At 43.8% G+C, this 17813-nt stretch overlaps 1 protein-coding gene across 1 annotated transcript in view; it reads left to right on the forward strand.

The window, feature by feature from the left end:
- The window catches only part of TRIM67 (tripartite motif containing 67), a 33085-nt gene extending 17294 nt beyond the window's left edge, over positions 1 to 15791 (forward strand). The window contains exons 6-10 of the mRNA XM_010562958.1: positions 4277 to 4434; positions 7334 to 7472; positions 8530 to 8833; positions 14060 to 14222; positions 15726 to 15791. Coding sequence (XP_010561260.1) covers positions 4277 to 4434; positions 7334 to 7472; positions 8530 to 8833; positions 14060 to 14222; positions 15726 to 15791 — 830 coding nt within the window. The remainder of the gene's footprint in view (positions 1 to 4276; positions 4435 to 7333; positions 7473 to 8529; positions 8834 to 14059; positions 14223 to 15725) is intronic.
- Positions 15792 to 17813: the final 2022 nt, after the last annotated feature.

Consider the following 17813-nt stretch of genomic DNA (forward strand, 5'->3'; position numbering starts at 1 on the left):
GAGTAGATGCATTAAAGACATCAGAGATGATCTGTAAAGGGAGTTTTGGGGAAACCTAGAAGAATAGGACCAATGTGGCTTTTCCAACTGCCAGTTTTTTTGTTCCAAAAGCTTTGCAATTTAAGGTCTGTACTGTTGTTATCGATGCTTAGTGCATGACTGAATTTCTTTTTTTTTTTTTCAAACTCTGGCCTCATTCAACCTCAGTGAGCTTGCATGGGTCATTTAGAGTGAAAGCATGCTTGTAAGTAAACATTGATTCACTGTGTTAGACAAAGAAGAATGAAAACGAGAACAAATCACATTACATTTGCTTAGATGACTTGTTCATATACCTTACTGGTGGACTTTCTATAAGCCCATATCTAAAGCTCGTCTCAATAAATAAAGATCAGGGGGTGCTTTTTCTTTCTACAGAAAGAAAAAGCAATTTGGTAACAAATTACATGTGCAGAAATGTGATAGGTGCAGAAGTAATGCTAAGCAGTCATGTTGACCAAAGGGTCTCATTGATAGCCCTTTGGCAAGAGTTCTACACTCCCCAGGCTAGCTGACCTGCTGAGACACGTGCACAGCTCTAGTAATTGCTGGCATTTTGAACTTTCCCAGATCCCTTTCCTCTGTCCATGTTTTCTTCTCTCTATTGCTTTTTCTGAGTGCCTTGGCACAAAATTCCTGTCCTTTTTGATGACTGGCTTAATGTGTACATCACATTTCCTCAGTTCAAATGCCACGGGCACAGGCAAATATGTGTTCCAGGTTTGTTTTATTCAAACAGCTGGAACTGTCATGTAATCTTCATTTGTTGTAAAATGGAGATTAGGTACAAAATAGGAAAAAATACAGCTACTCTTTACTTTTCTGTACCACCTCTGAATACTCACGCATATGCCCCTTCTCCTTGTCAGGAGTGACTCCTTCCCTCTTCTGCAAACCAGTCCATGAAGATTCCCCAGACACATCTCCTGCCGCAAGTCTTCTCTGCTTCTCCAGCTGTGAGCTGCATGGCCCTGATAATGAAAGAGTAACCGTTTCATCGTAGGCTTTATCCCTGGTTCTCTCTGCTCTGCATCATGGGCCCGCGTCTTTGCCTGGGCTCTTTCCTTCTCTCTCGATAACACTGTTTGTAGGGCACTTGCTACAGCAGCGACTCAGGCTATTACCGGGCCGTGCTGCAGTTTCGGAGAAGGTCAAAATTTTCATGTTTCTGAGGGTCCCATTCTTTCACTGCATTTAGTCCTTTAAAAATTAATCCAGGAAGGTGGAGGGCATCACTGCACAACTTGCTTGTCAAGAGGACAAATGACAGACAACATCTTAGAGCAGCCCTACTCTACCCTGAGAGGAGATCAGCTGTGAGATATGTTGAGCAATGTGGTTTTGAAACTGCTGAGTTGACATGAGGCATCAGTATCACATTTTTTAGCTAAGTGTGACCTGTGTGAAGTGCTTTTAAAATAGCAGGACATCGTTCAGACTCATTAATAGGTCTTGCTGTGCCAATGCAGTATCATTTCTCCCTTTATATTTTTAATCTTTTCCTTCAAAAACTCTCTAGAGGACTACAAGTTGAACAAGAAGTGGGACAGCACTGTGATTTAACGTCTGAGTCTTCTTTCTGACACCTAGCCTATATTTTTCTTTTCTTGGTCCTGGCTCATTGCTCTTCACAATGAAGTGTATCCCAGCGTCCCGATTATTCAACTCGCTTCACACTTTCCTATGACTTTTAAACAAGCATTCACCTTTTCTCCTCCCAGAGGGAATCTGAGATCAAGGCAAATCTCTGCCCATCCACGTCCAGGGGAGGAGGCAGGAGGGCAGGCGCAGCAAGCATCCTCCAGCAAAGCTCCTCAGCTGCTTGGTGGGAGCTTCTTACCTCTCCTTCAGCTACTGTAGGTTGTGCAGTTCAGGCCACAGGCTGGCTCAAAGGGATTAGGGAGGCTGATAAGGGTTACTCAGAAAAACTTCAGTTTTTTTCCAGTGACACAGTAAAGAAGCCCAGGCAGTTCCCCATAGTATGCGTGACTCTCACACGTAGGACCAAAATTCACATGGGAAGTGGGAACAACAGCACTTTACCGTATGAAAACATATTGTAATCCTAGATGGCATTCCTGTTTCCATAATTAAAAGGGACTCATAAAACACTTACTCTCCCCCCAAAATTCTGCTCTTTTTTTAATAGCATTGTGCATTACTTGAACTGTCCCTGAAAGCCTCCTGTCAGTGTTCTTAGGAGATTTTTGCAGGGGGTTGGAGACGTTAGCAGTTTATTCAGAGGTGAGGGGGTGTTGTCTATTTTCCACGTGGTAAACTTCAGGAATGGGGTTTTCATCCAGTTTTGCCAGGAGGAGTCTCAGAAGTGGGGAGGTCCCAGCAAATGCCTCCTGAGATGGTTAACCAGTTTGCTAAAGTGACAGGAGTGTGGATGGCTGATACAGCCCTGTCTTCTCCTGGGCTCATCAATCACTGGAAATACACAGGCTAACAAACGCAGACAAAACCCTGAACTTAAAATGGTTCACTTAAAAAATCCCATTACCTCTGAATTCCTCGTTTTCAGGTTTTTTACTCTTGTAATGTCACATTTCTGTTACTTCTCTAGACACAGTTTCTCCTAGAGAAAAGTCTGAACTTTCCATGTGAAAAAAACAAGTAGGTTTTTATTTATGACACCCTCTGAATCATTCTTAAATATCAGGGAAAAGGAACAAGGCTCTTTTTGCAGAAAAACCTTCAAGAGCTAATTTATAAAGCTCTTTTGTTTTAGACCACAGTCATTCTTCTGGGCTACCAACCATCTGCGTTCACTGCAGTGATGGATAATGCCAGCGGAAAGCCACAGTACTTTCTGCACTGTTTATCACAAGTGTGATGTTGACTTTTGTGTCACTTCCAAAGTGGGGGTGAAGCCTTAGCCACATCACATGGTAGCATCCATTTTCCCACAGACTGCTAGGCACACAAAACGCAAACAGTCCTCTTTTATCTGGAGAGGTAAAATAGGACGAAAGGAACAGCTCAAGGGCTTAGCTTTCATGCAGATGGAGGAAAATAAACTAGAGGCTCAAAGCAGAGTAGATAAAAGAAGACCAAACTGACATTGTTAAGAGCTAAGTCAATGAATGCTCAGAGAACTCAGCTCCTTGTAAGACACAGTCGAGCTCTGCAGAAATTATCCCAAACAGTGAAATTCAGCCTGGGGCAGAGGACCAGGCAGGGTATATGCATCACTTACACCCCACTTAACCTGTGTGATTTCAACAGTCCCTAAGATACATGCCAGATCTCTCCAGAAGACCGAATATGCACTTTATAATTTCCAGCAAAGAGTGAACAGTGAGAGTTTAGTTTTGTTTAGCAGAGAAGGTGTGGTGGAGGCCTCTTTCCCACAGAGGCATGGCTGAATGTTTTACTCTGTTTATTTTTATTTTTAAGATGCTGGTCTGGTCAACAGTCTCTTGATGTTTCTCCTGAGCGAGTCACTAAAAAGGCATGTTGGTAGATAACTTTGCACCCGTAATTTCCAAGAGGAGAAAGCCACAAGCAGTCTCCTGTGGTGCAGAAGTTCCTTTTGTTACCTGAACCAAAGGATTTAGATAAAACTTGCAAATGGAACAATTTTCTTCAACAGTTTCTTTTAAGTATGGCTGCCATAAAGATAACATATCTAAGGTGGTTTTGATGAAAAACTGGGATGGGGTGTTACATTAGATTTAAAAAAAACCCCAACTATCGTAAAGAATTATTTTTCTGCTGTCAGTGGGGCTCAGGCTCTATCTCGCCACCGTGCTGAGATGAGTGGCTGCTCTGCCGGTTAATAACCCAATTCTTCATTAATGAGCTGGGTTTCCTGGCAGCACTGCATCATCTCCCGTGCCACCCCGTGGTCCAAGACACCCCCTGCCACCCCTGCTCCCTCTCTCCTTTTGGGGACAGTGGGAGCCAAGTGCTCTAGCATGAGAAAAAACTCTTCCAGCCATTGACCCCTGTGAAGGAAACCAGATGTGAAGTCCCCAGACTGTAGTTCTTATGAGGCACCAGAAGCATGTCCAGATATGTTGCTGTTCACATATTTCAGCTGAATGATTTGTCTAACCGAGTAATGACATTTTATTATATCATTTTTGCTGCCTTTCATTTCAAGGAAGGGAACAGATCCTCTTCCTAAGGCATCTTGACCCCCCTGCGAGGGGATGGAGGTGAGCGGTCGCCGTGCTGCTCGTGGCACAGACCAATGGGGTAGGGCAGAGTGACACTAATCTGTACCCAGTTCCTTTTACAGTGCCACCCGTCCCATTACTGCAGCTGGAGAAGTGCTGCACCAGAAACAACAGTGTGACGTTGGCCTGGAGGATGCCACCTTTGAGCCACAACCCGGTGGAGGGTTATATCTTGGAACTTGATGATGGAGACGGTGGCCAATTCCGAGTGAGAATTTCATTCAGCATTTATTTGTGTTTTTTTGTATGTGACTTTCCTCAGGATATGGATTTGGGTTTGTCTGAGGGTGGGGAGAGGGGGTGGGGAAGATACAGGTTGTCAAAACATCCCTGCTTCCCTTGCGTGGATGTGGAAAGCAGTGCAGATGCTGCTTATTCAAAGGACCCCCAGCTTGGGTAGGAAGTTCAGTTGAGGTTATTCTCAGGGCTCTGACAAAGAGGGCCTTGAGGTCCCTGAGCAGAAAATCCCCTACTAGCCTACAGGAGCTGAAGGTAGTTCATTCCACAAAACAGAGGTCTCTTTGAAGGCCCTACTCTCACCTGTCCATAGCACCCCATTTCAACAGCTGAGATTCTTGGTCCAGAAATGCAACTCAGTTTTTCCTGGTTTTCTGAGTAAAAATGGGCTCCTGCACAAAAATATGGGATTTCTAAATCTTTTCTCTGGGAGTGGATGAGACAAGGCTGGTGAAAGCTTTCCACAGACACACTGTGATGGGGTTGGTAAGTATGGGAAGGCATCCCGAGTGCTGTCCTTCCAGACCCTCAGGGGGATGCCACAATTGCTTGCTCCTCGCTGCAGGTACAGGGTACTTAGAGGCTCCTGTCCTTTCTCACCACATCCCAATAAACAAACTATGGAAATAATTAAATCAGCTTTCTGCCAGCCACAGTCCTGCTGGAAGCTGTGACCCTTCCTTCTCAGGCAGGCTTCATGCTCCTGTTGCTGCAGAACCAGGCTGGCCCTGTGCATTCCTTAGGGACTAGTGCCTTGAAAGCATCTGGAGGTCATTGTGGAGTACAGCTGCTCTCTTCACAAATGGGAAATTTTGCCAAAAACATGTGATGGCATTTATTCAGGAGCTGCAAACTGCCTTCTCACTGGAAACCTAAAGATTTCTCAAACTGAAAATGGCCTGGCATGGGTCCATCTAAGGAACTGCCTCCCTGTGCCAAAGGGCTGCCCCCATAGCCAGCGAAGGCACCTGATTTGGATGCCCTCATTAGAAGAGACAGCAATACTGGCAGGGTATTTTGAAGAGGGCACTGTGTTTCTCCTCAGTTCCTTGGTCCAAGTCTTGTTTCACATGGGTTTGAAGAGGCTGGTCTCCAGTACTGAATGGGGGAAAAGGTACCTTTGTGAACGGCTGCTGGGAGCTGCCGGTAGAGTTACTGTTAGTAGGTAAGAGTGTTATCAGTGCATGATGAATGAAGAGTTAGGAACAAGGTGTAATGAATTCCAGTGTCTTGCATAAGCACTTTTCAAGTGCTATTCACATCTAAATAAATACTTGTGAATAAACAAGATTTCAGGCTGGTGCAGATCCAAGCCCATTTGGGGGTGGGGTTTTGTAACTGGCAAAGGTTTTAGGGCTGCCAGCGCTGCCATGTCAAGATTTTGGATTGAAAAAGATACAAAACCATCTCAATCCTTAAAAATCTAGGTTGACAGCTTCTCAGGGGAATGCTTTGCTTGCTGTGGTAGCAACACCCTCAGTTTTACCCATTGAAAGATAAACTGCAGGCTTCTCAGCAATGCCATTTCAGTAAGAGTTTGCTGACCCTTTTCGTGAAGGATTATGTATCTGAAAGCAATGACACTGACTGCACTTTACCAGTATTCAATGGGTGGATTTAAAGAACAGGTTTTGTCTCCCATCATAGCAGAGAGCATCAATCTGAATAAGCACAAGCAGTGAGCAGTGATAAAAATATGAAGTGGATTAGAAAATATGAGAGCTGTCTTACAAATACAACTTTTTGCACAGACAGCGTATGTTATGACATGGAGATAAATTAAGCTATTCTATTAAAACTCTTCTTTCTCTCCATGGAAGATCGTCAGCTAACTCAGAACCCAAGAGATTTCGTTATTTGTAGCAGCCACCATGGTAGCAAAGCGGACAAACACATGGCCTGCTGTAAACTTAGGTAATCCCTTTCTAATTCATCACATACTTAATTCACTTTAGGTTCATATCAAAGAGCCTTAATCAACAGGACTGCTTTTAGGCATATATGTAAGTGTCTTAACTGAACTGGGGCCTGAGTGGTCTGCTTAGTCACAGCCTTAAGCTCTTTAGGGCCTTTGCTACCATAAACCTATGGATTTCACAGAATCGGAGAAATGGGAGGTGGAAAGGAATTGTGGCTTTCAACCCGCTGCCAAGAAAGGATTTTTTTCCTTTTCTGTCATTTTCTGTTCAGTTTTCCAACAAACACTAAGTTTCCAGGCTTCTTTCAGTTCATCATAGACTGTATAATCTGACTGATCCTCTTCGTTAGCCTGCCTAGATGTTTCTCCTCCTGAAATATTTCACATTACACAAGTGCTTGCTGGTCAATAAATCTTTGCAGACTTTTATGATGTCTCTGTTGTGTAGTTGCTGTTTCATCATGTGAGCCTAATCTTTAGGAGATCAGTTTCTTCTGGCTCTGTGTTTGCAGGTTTCAAAATTGTATTTTAACACAGGCACAAAACAACCTTTCCAACAGAATAAAACTGAGCTTACTTGATTTTTTTATTTTTCCATGCTCCCCTTTTTTGGTCCTACGTAAATATAAGAATGGCCACGGTGGGTCAGGCACTGGGACTACTATCCAAAATAGTGTTTTGGAGGAGATGTTTAGGAAAAGAGGATAAAAATTAAGGTCTTTCTGTGTTGCCCTTTATTGCTGTAGCCTTCCAGCTTCATCTTCACCTTAGTGTCTCCACTGCTGTGGCTGACCATGTTATAACAGCATAACTTCTACATCCTGGGAAGCAGTGAGAAGCTGTTCACTTGTGGCTTATATTTAGAAGTCTTAACATATGACCACAAGGCACAGAGAAACAGTTAAACTATGTCCCTCTTTCTCTCTCTCCTTTTTTTTCGTGGAATCTTTAGGAAGTATATGTTGGCAAGGAGACTCTCTGCACCATCGATGGCCTTCATTTCAACAGTACCTATAACGCAAGAGTCAAAGCTTTCAACTCATCGGGAGTTGGTCCTTACAGCAAGACAGTTATTTTACAGACATCAGACGGTGAGTTGGGTTTTTGCCAGTTTCTAAGTGAAAAGCTGCAGGACTCAGTGGCAGGACACTTGCATCCCTTTATACCCACTAATACCTTTGGCACTTACCAGTATGGAGATTTTGGATCATCTGAGTGGTGAAGCCGGGAAGTGCATGTGCACAGGGACTGAGCTTTCCTCCTAGCACTCTTGGGGATTTTCCATTATCAGTGACACTTCAGGTTTCACATCATGCAATTTTATTTGGCTGTAGAAATTTAGGATCTAGCTAAGATTCTTATTTGCTTTGGTGTACAGAAGCAGTTATGCAACACACAGGATATTTTTGTGCCTTTCTGTCTCCACTTCTCCATATATCTTTGGAATTTGCCTTTTTCTTCACTACTGTTTCAGTTTCACAGCAAGGTTTGATAATACAGAGATGGGAATTCATGCTTGTTCCTCTGTAATTATACTTGACATCCATACGGGCCTTACAAGAAGTTCATCTTCATTAATGATATTGTAATGAATCAAGAAGTGCATGCTATTATCACTTCCACTTTTATGCTGTGTTGCCAAAATAGGCCAGTGTAAAATATTTATACTTTAAGAGCTTTTCCTGTTTGGTGGGTTTTTTTTCCCTTTTTTTCTTCCTTTGATAAACTAGTGAAGTCAGTCCTAAACACTGAAGTCAGCATGGACACAGTGGAACTCCATTTCCATTAAATGTGATCCTGAACCAATTCACCCATGTGAGCAGTTTCCATATCATGGAGAAGCCTTTGTCTCTTCAGTGACTTTCTTGTTACTGTGTGAGAACAGAAAGTCAGTGCCCTTGGCAGCTTATGTTCAGAGGAACAAGCACAGATAATATAAGGCACTTCTGAGCTGGAAAAGAGCAGGGTACCAGCTCAAAGCAATGATGTTGTGTAGCTGCCAACAAGGAAAGGTTGTCTTTATTACCTGAAAGTGCAGCGGGGTCTTTAGGAAGGCAGAATCTCATTCTCCTGATGGAAGTAAAGCAGACAACACTTGAACACAGCCCGTTCTGCCATAATCCTGCCTTTCCTTTTCCCCTTCCACAGTGGCGTGGTTCACCTTCGACCCCTCCTCAGCTCACAGAGACATAGTGCTGTCGAATGACAACCAGACTGCTACCTGCAACAGCTACGATGACCGGGTTGTTCTTGGCACAGCAGCCTTCTCCAAGGGCGTGCATTACTGGGAACTGCATGTGGACCGGTATGACAACCATCCGGATCCAGCCTTTGGTATTGCCAGGATTAATGTCGTCAAGGACATGATGCTAGGCAAGGATGACAAGGCATGGGCCATGTACGTTGACAACAACCGCAGCTGGTTCATGCATTGCAATTCTCACACCAATCGGTAAGCGACACTTGCATGCTTTTCTGATTACTGATAGTTTTTCTGCTTTGCATCAGAGGAAGGGGTCTCAGCAAGCCATCTAGTCCATCTCCCTGCTAAATGTAGTTATTTTATTCCTTCTTAAAAATCACTAGTGACAGCGATTGCATCTCAGCAATCTGTGCTGGTATTTGTTATCCTCACTGTTAGCAGTTTTTTTCCTAAGATCTAGCCTAAATCTCCCCTGGAGTGATTTAAGCCCATTATTGCACATCCCACTCACGGTATCAGCAGACAGGAGCGCAGCGCACTGGGATGCAGGATTTCTCTCTCATTGCTGGAGGAGCATGGGGGGGAAAGGTGGTTGAGTCTCTTCCTTCGGAGGATTCTTGGCTGCAGGGTTGCACAATAATTAGGCAAAGCACTGGTGGGCACCTGTCCAAAATACAGGTGTTTATTGCCAGTCCTGAAAGCTGATTAAAGGTAATGCCTTAGGTCACACCTAGGGTGATCAGGACACAGGGGACTGTTTGGCAGTAAGGGCTAAGTGACAGCTTCCATCCAACTGAGCCATTGCACTGAAGAGCTTCTGTTATACCAGATGATTAAAAGAAAGGCTTGCAGTGATTTTTAAAATGCTCAAATGCAGGTATTATCTCCTTAAAGAGATAAGTTCATGCCAACATGCCCTGGATCCTAAAGCTGGTTGTAATGTCTCCTGTTGAATAGTCATTTATACTCTAAAGCATACTTGTATTTTAAGTAAGTATACTGCAATTGCTGGGAATTTTTGTTTGAAGAATAGTTTGATTTTGCAGTTCCTTACAGACAGGTGGAAGAACCTTACAGCTGGATCAAAAGCTATCTGAAGTCAATTGGAATATTTTCCATGGCTCCAAAGACCTTAGATCATGTCCTAAGACAATGTAGAGTAAAATGACATCAGTGTAATAAATGTATCATCAAAAGGGTCTCTCTCCCTTTAACATCTTGATTCGATTTGGTGTGGCAGTAATGTTAAGCTGTATTAATTTTAACGCTCTGTGAAACAGCTTATGTTTTCTGGAAAAAAGCTGGCAATGGTTCTGTGTACTACTGTCCCAGAAACCTATTTTATGGATTTGGTCCTCAGCATGTTCCACATGAGCTAAGCAAGCACTTTTTTTCTGGGAAGCTCAAACAGTGGAAACACTTTGGATTTCCAATCATCCTGCTTAAATAGGAGAACTAAGTGCTTTCTGTTGATGGTAGTCTCCTGGTTTTTACTAGATAAAACACAAAGGCTTTGCAGGCACATCCAAGGCATAGATAGACCCGTGGAATATCTGTTCAAGTGAAGTACACTCGTAAAGGGCATGTAGTCTTATGAAATCACATGCGCTTCAATGAAATTAGGTCTAGGCATTATATTTTTAACCGTGACAGTCAAGTAGGTCAGTTTTTTAACTCATTAGCTGTAACAGTCTTGTGGAAACAGTTATTGCTGCCTAGTTGTTTTTCCCCACTGGAGACAAGTGCACAACAGCACAGTAACACAGTCCAAAGGAAAATTATTGTCAGCTTTTGGCCTCTCGGATGTTATTGTGATGGAAGTTACATCTTAGTAATCATTTCATATTTCCTAATCTTCATGAGAATAAATTAGGGCAATAAATAAAGGACTAGCTTGGAGGATAAGCTGAGGTGGAGCTTGAAAGACCTATTCATGGGACCTGTCACGTTTAGAGTACTTTCCTGTTCCTTTCACTCACAGCATGCAAAATTGGACCTGTCTACATCCTTAAAAACTAGCATGCCTTCTGTAATGCTGGAAGAAGAGGCATGAACAGAAGACTCTAATGCTATCAAAACCAGAGGGAACCTTTGAGAATAGGTTGAGCAAACTGGTTAAGAAAACACTTTAGGGCAGGGATATAGCTTTATGAGGTGCCTTTCAGCCTCATTGTTCCTGGAAATAATCAGTTCACACCAGAGATGATGCATGCCTGTTGCTAAGAGGCACTGGCATTCATTGCAATAGATCCATTCCTTGGCAAAGTTCCCAAGAGCAGGAGTACCTGGTGCTATAAGCGATACTCTAGCCACTACATGGTTATGTAAAGAAAGAGACGGAAATTGCACTGAGATGTTTGATACTGAAAGACAGTGGGAAGTCAAAATGTAGAGAATTTGGAGTGCAGTCTTAAAGCCCCCTGTGATCAGGAGAGTCTCTTCACTGACTTTGGAGACCTCAAGACAAGTTTTTCATCACACAAGAATGTTATAATTGACTGAAAAATACTGTCCTCAACAATAGCTGTGATGAAGTTCTAAAGTTACTGTAAAGCTCATGATTAAAATACTGTTAACAGAGAGTTAAACTAATTCTTCAGTTTATTAAAGAGTTCATAAATTGTTAAACTTTATTTTTCAATAATAGTGAAGCTTATTACTATCTTTAATTGCTCAAGCCAATCCATGCAGTCCTATTCTGCACATTGTCCAAGCTGCTGCTGAAAGCATCTCAGAATAACAGCCTCCACCACCACAGGCAAAGGCATTTGTCACTGTAGCCAAATTCCCCCGTCTGTACTCTGACCTTCCAGGCTTCACCCAGCACTTCCGCACTCAGGACTTAATTGTTGCACACAGAAATAAAAATGTGCAGGATTGTGAGAAAAGAGGTGTGAGAAGTGGGATTTACTTGAAATAATGAAAGAGTGCTGCATATCTTCAAAACTAGATTATCATTTAGTGAATGCTAAGTATTTATTGAAGACATATTGTAACAAACAGTTGTATTTTCCTTTTACATGGCCTGCAGATTACTAGGGGCCTATGGTATAACTGTCATTAAGTAGTTTAATAAAATGCATTACAGTAAAGCAGCAGCTTTTTTACATGCTGTGACAGAAGCATACCAGGAAAGACATTAACATCAGTTGGAGTCTCTTGAGCTAGCCAGCTTATTTTATTGCAGCTAAGGCATTTATTAGAAAAATTATCCTGTAATACTGTCAAAATGATGTACAGAAGAGCGAGGAAATGCCTTGCATAAGTTTGCTCATGAAACTTTGACTCTCCCACCTCTCCTCCTAAAGGAAGTGATCATGACAGTAGTCCAAAAAGCACTGGAGTCCTCAAAGTACTGTTCCCAGGGAAATCACGGGATGCTGGGGAAGAGCAGCTGCTCAGCCTCAGAAGAAGCAGCACGGCAAAGTGCCTTTGCCCTGCCTTCGTCCTGCCAGAGCTGGATGCTCGCTGTGGGGAGGTGGTGGCCGAGGAACGGGCCAATCTACCTGCTGAAGTCCTGCCAGCCTTGTGGCAGCAAGGAAGGGAGAGGGTCCCCATCCCTCTGCTCTGGCCCCATACCTCTGGAGGGGTATCAGCTGGGTCCAGCACTCGTCTCGCAGGCAGCATCTATCTCCTCTTCAGCAGGGCTGTCGCCGGGGGCTGCAGAGGAGTCGCTCAATGTCACTGTGCAGCACACAGCTAATTAGCCCACAAGAAGCAAATTAGCTTATCATATAGGAAAGAGCATAATAATCTCAAAAAGGCAAATTTGCAGTTTCTGTTGCCATAAGAGAATCAATGTCCTTTAAAAGGATGTCATAAAATCTATTTTAAAACACTGCAGGATATAAAACATGGTGCCCTACAATCAAAGCTGTTCCTAAACAGAGAAGAAAAAAAAAAAGTCTAATCTGTTTGTAAATAGCTCTAGATCATAGTACTGGTGCTTCCCACAATCTCATCACAGGTTTTATGATTGAGTGCTCTTAATAAAAACAGTCTAGATACTGAGGATAGGTAAGCATCTTAAGTTTTGTGGGAAAATAATTTACTTTATGGTTTTGGAGAAGAGCTCGAAGAGAAACCTATTAATGCTCATAGGACCAGAAAGCAAATAAAAGGAACCCGAGAATGGTAAAGTTTGAAATCTAACACATCTCAGAGTCAATTCGTGATTCTCAGCTATACTATTATTGTTTGAAGAGCTTTAAATGAAGAAGACAGAATAGTATTCTATAATTATGCCACAGATGAAACTCCCTTTACCTTCAGAGGAAATGCCATGTGCCACATTTAATCTAAAGGAAACCTGTTTATGACACCTAGTGGACAAGACGAAAATTTCTCACTCTGCACTATATTCTTCCTAATCATATTTTGACCCCCCCTCCACGCCTTTTTTTTAATATTTTGCCTACCTATTGCGATAAATTTTATGTTAGAATCGCATTAATCCTGTGAATGTTGTGTGCCTGAGGGGAGCACGTGGGACAAAAGACAGCTGCTTCCTTTCCTATTGCAAATTATTTGAAATCTGATTTACCCTGAATAAATTGTGTCAGGCTGTAAATCTATCACAGAGCCCCCATAATATTAGCAGAGTAGCAGTGCCTGTGGCCAATCTGCATATCTAGTAGATTTTTTTGCTGGGTGCTTTTTAAAGTAATACTGGGTTTGACTAACCCCCAAATCAAAGTGCATTAATGTCAAATTGCTCAAGCGTGTAATGGCTGGCTGAGTCTGTCCTGGCAAGCTCTGATACCGTGGTAGCTCTCAGCAGCTGTTCCTGACACAACCAATTATCACTGATATTAATAACCGTGCCTGCACACTTGAAACAGCTCCCAGTCCTATAGCTGAGCACCTTGTCCGTCAGAGAGCTACGCTTATCCCTAACCAGCCCCAACTCCCCTTCCTCCCCCAAAACCACTGTCTGCTGTACCTGTGCTGGCTCCCGGGTCTCTGGAAAGCTGGGTCCCCTTAGGGAATGCCAAGGTGAGTACTCGAACTGGAAGTCTGAGTCTCAAGCTGTAGCAGGCATAATGATTACAAATGAACACCTAGGAAATCAGCCTTCTGCTTTTTCATTCCCTGCTGTGCATCACTTCACTATAGCAGGGATGCTCTGAGGAGCCGTGGCTCCAGGACTCCTGTCCCGCACGCTCCGTACTGACCTGACTTGCTCACCTGCCCATCTCTCAGCAGCCGAGGGACCTGTTAGCTCTGGACGCCGTTTTCAGCTCTTAGATCGCAGTCAGAGGAGAGATGGACCTGATTTCTCTTTAGGATCCCCCCACTAAGCTCCCACATGTGGTACATATGCTTCAGATAAAGGTGTGGATCAGTCATTGCCAAGTGCCGCAGGGATAATAATTTCACCGTGCTGCTCCGCTCTCCCGTTGCCCTTGTCCCTGAAAGAGCAGTGATGGTGTAGCATGCTACCTTCACCACCAGTGTGGTCTCTTTGTACCTTAGGACTGAAGGAGGAGTTTCCAAAGGTGCCACCGTTGGTGTTCTCCTGGATCTGAACAAGCACAACCTGACCTTTTACATAAATGGGCAGCAGCAAGGGCCTCCAGCGTTTGAAAATGTCGAGGGTGTCTTCATGCCCGCGTTGAGCCTCAATCGAAATGTCCAGGTAAGTCTGCTGCAGTTCAGTCCCACTTACCCTTCTCATCTGAAGGTGATTGTACACTACTGGCCATTGCTGCTGGGACTGATAACATCGTCTGTAGGTAGTCGGTATGGACGGAGGCTCTTTCCTTCTCAGACTGACACCTAGGCTACTAACACTTTTTGGAAAACTGCATTTCACCTTCTGCCTTGCCTCGCAGATGTGAGGACTAATGCTGTAAAACCAAGTAAAAGTACCTGCATGCACTAATTCCTACGCTTATTTTGCTGCAACGCTCCACTTGGAAAGGAGAGCTGCTGAGGTTTGCTTCCTCTGCCAGTTCGACTATAAAAACATGAGTATCCTAATTCCTCTTAGATCTTACATTTGGAGATTATTAACATTGGCAAGAGCCAGAAATGTGAGCAGCACAGTGGTAAGGAGAGCAAAATCAATGTAGGTCAGAGAATTAGTGCAACAGAGAAGAGCCAGGCAGCACGTCGGTTCGTGCTCTTTTCGAATTTTGGAGGTTGCTCCCTGTTCTCAAGAGGACCTCCTCTTGGAGGAACCTTCTTTAAATATAATGCATTTTTATTTCAAGACCACTGCATATGGCTAGGAAGAGGATGTAGTGTAAGGGAGAACCTATGGAAACATCCAGGAGCCTGAGGGCTGAAGGAGGTCAGCTTAGGTCAGACAGGACCAATGCAGCCAGGGTGGAACTCTCATCATTTAAAACCAGAAACCTCGCATGGCCTTATTAGTGCATGAACATTTAGCATTTCTTACTGGTGGCATCCAAGTCTTTCAAGGAGGTTTCATAGCTTGATTGTATTTGATGCACCAACGTGGAAGACACAAGCACTTCTGTAGGCACCACACTGCTCTATTCAACACGGATTTTTACTCGCAACCTACCTTCTAGTTTCAGCTACCTACATCCTTTAAGTATCTGGCTTACATTTCTTAGGGCAGCTGAGTTAAGGCAGAGCGTGGCTGACAAGGGGAAACTCTGAGACTAAGCTTGTGTTTGTTCTTTACTGGTGCTCTGGTACATCTGTGTGGGAACCCTGACCTTGTAGAGATGTCAGGATATAGAAGGAGCACCAAAACATCCTGTGCTCTGTCCTGCCAGGACAGCAAAGATAAAAGGATTTTCTTATATTTGGTATACGGGCTCCACTGTGCGATCCCAGTCCTGAAGTACCTGGGGTCCCTCACACAAAGATGCCATCCATCTTGTGTCTAGCAAGCAGCGCTGCTGGAGACCTACAGCTGGTGGCTGGATTATGGAAGAGGTATGGACACTTGGCTTCTAGACCCCGAGGTGTTCAGGAGGGAAGGGGAAAGGAGACTTGTGTATTGCAGGGGCTCAATATCATCTGCATTAACATTGTTGATGACTTAAACCTGGACCCGAAGTCCCACAGCCCTTTCCCTGTAATTTACTTGCTCTTGGCCTTCACAACTGCTTTCTGCTGAGGACATCCCAGTTTTGAATCTATGTGTTATTTCTTCTTTGTGCAGGTGACCTTGCACACGGGACTGGAGGTGCCACAATGTGTAAAACAGCCCAAGTTGCCCAACAACTAAGGAAGCCCCTGCCCGACCCTGTGCTGGATTCTGTAAGCTTTCTCAGTGTGATTTGGCACTTTTCAGTAAGTCAGTAAAAAAGCATTCTCTGCCCTGACTTAAAACATGGTACAGCATGTTGCTCACCGAATAATCTGCTGGTTACGGCTAGCACACTCCATTTTTAATTTAACAGCCATAGCAAGCATACCCACTGAACTGGCACTCAATTACAGATGGGTACCTGAACATATCTACACTGCATTGCATACATATGTACACATATGTGCACGTGCACACACACGTACATTTATAAAGCAAAAGGTTAAATGAGTGTATTTTGGCTGGATGGCTGGATTTGCGCTTAAAAGATATTAGGAATGCTGGAAAAAATGGGTAAGACTAAGACTGAGGGACAACGGCTGTTGGAGCAATTTACCAGTAGGTGAACTGGATTCCCGTGAAGTCCTTATATCAAGAAAGCATATGTTTTGACAGCTGAAGTGGAGGCTGTGTGCTTAAGAATTCCTGGTTGTCCATGACATGCAGGGGCTCAAATGACCATTAATTATTCTTTCTGGCTTTAGACTGCAGTAAGCTATGGGATAACGTTCCCCTAGAATTCAGTGGCAGAACTTACCTCGTTGTCTTCAACGAGCATAAGATTGGTTTCCAAACACTGCCATGTAGTAGTTGCACTCATTTTAGCTAACACCATGATATACACAGAATTCAGATTCGAAAAGTAGAGAGAAAAATATCCTTGATACATTTTAGTGTTTGTTACGTAGGTGTGATTGTGGAGACTATCACATACAGATCTGATTGTGGTTATCAGCACAACTCTTGAAAAATGGTGCAGGGGAGATCCCTTTGAACTGAATTGATAAGAGATTTATTTAAATATGGCACATGCAAAGTATCCCCTGTAGAGAAATGCTGCTTTCTAGCCTTCATCCTGATAAGCCCGGGGCCACTGTAGTTCCAATGTAGCTTTGAGATCAGAAGCCTTAATTTTCTATGAGACTAGTTTGAGCCAATTAATGTCTTGATCCTAACGAAGCACTTGAGCGAGAGAGATTTCATAGCATTCGTGTGAAATTCGTCCCTAAGAATTTTTCTGGGTTGTGACACAAATCTTTTGCAAGGCTTACCTGTTTCTGGCATCTCCCATGAAAACAAGCAGCCATTTCAGGAGCTGCCCATAACAACAGGAGTCTGACTGACAGGGAACTTTTCCCACAGCCATGGCACTGTCACCGGCTTGCTGTTGTCAGAAAACACATTGATTTGTGCGTGTGCTGCTTTTCCTCTGAACCCAGTTAACATATGCAAGCGTGTGTGTGTATAGCGGCACTGCGTCAGGACAAGATGCAGCAGACTGCGTGAGCCCATGACACCTCGGACTCTGTCACTCTGATCCTACATTAAGTGTGGTGCTATCAAACAAGAAAAGCAGAAACTCTTAAATCCCATCGATGCACTACTTCCTTTTTTTAAATCCTGCCGCTTATACAAATTTTCCTCTCCAAGCATACGTATACGCACACGCATATTGTTATCAGACATGTAATTACTAAACCTGAAAACAAATATTCTAACCGAAATCCAGCTTACTGCCTTGCATTACACCACAGCCACAGGACAAACAGCCCAGGCCTGCTTTTGGGCAGCCTGCCAGCCCCCAAGCATCCTGCTGCTGGTCCGCTTCTGCTCTCTGGCTGCAGCACATCACTCAGGTCGTGCTGAGTGATGGCAAGGCTTCCCGGCAGCAGGGCAGCCAGCATCTTCCCGGGGTTCGTCCCACCTTGCAGCCATTGCGGGGAACAAAACAGACCCAGGCTATTGCACAGACAAAAAGCAGTCTGCCTGTAACCAACCAAGCGTCCTGTCGCCCACCTCTCCTGCAGAACAGCAGTGCACCTTCAGTGATGTCAAGACTGAAATAGGAAAGAAAAGCAATGACGGGAAAAAATGACATAAGCTTTTAAGTGGGAAAGCAACGGTACTTTCTTCAAAGTCTGGAATGGCTTGTGTTAGTAG

This window comes from Haliaeetus leucocephalus, unplaced genomic scaffold, assembly GCF_000737465.1.
Source record: "Haliaeetus leucocephalus isolate CR32 unplaced genomic scaffold, Haliaeetus_leucocephalus-4.0 Scaffold162, whole genome shotgun sequence".
Lineage (NCBI taxonomy): Eukaryota > Metazoa > Chordata > Aves > Accipitriformes > Accipitridae > Haliaeetus > Haliaeetus leucocephalus.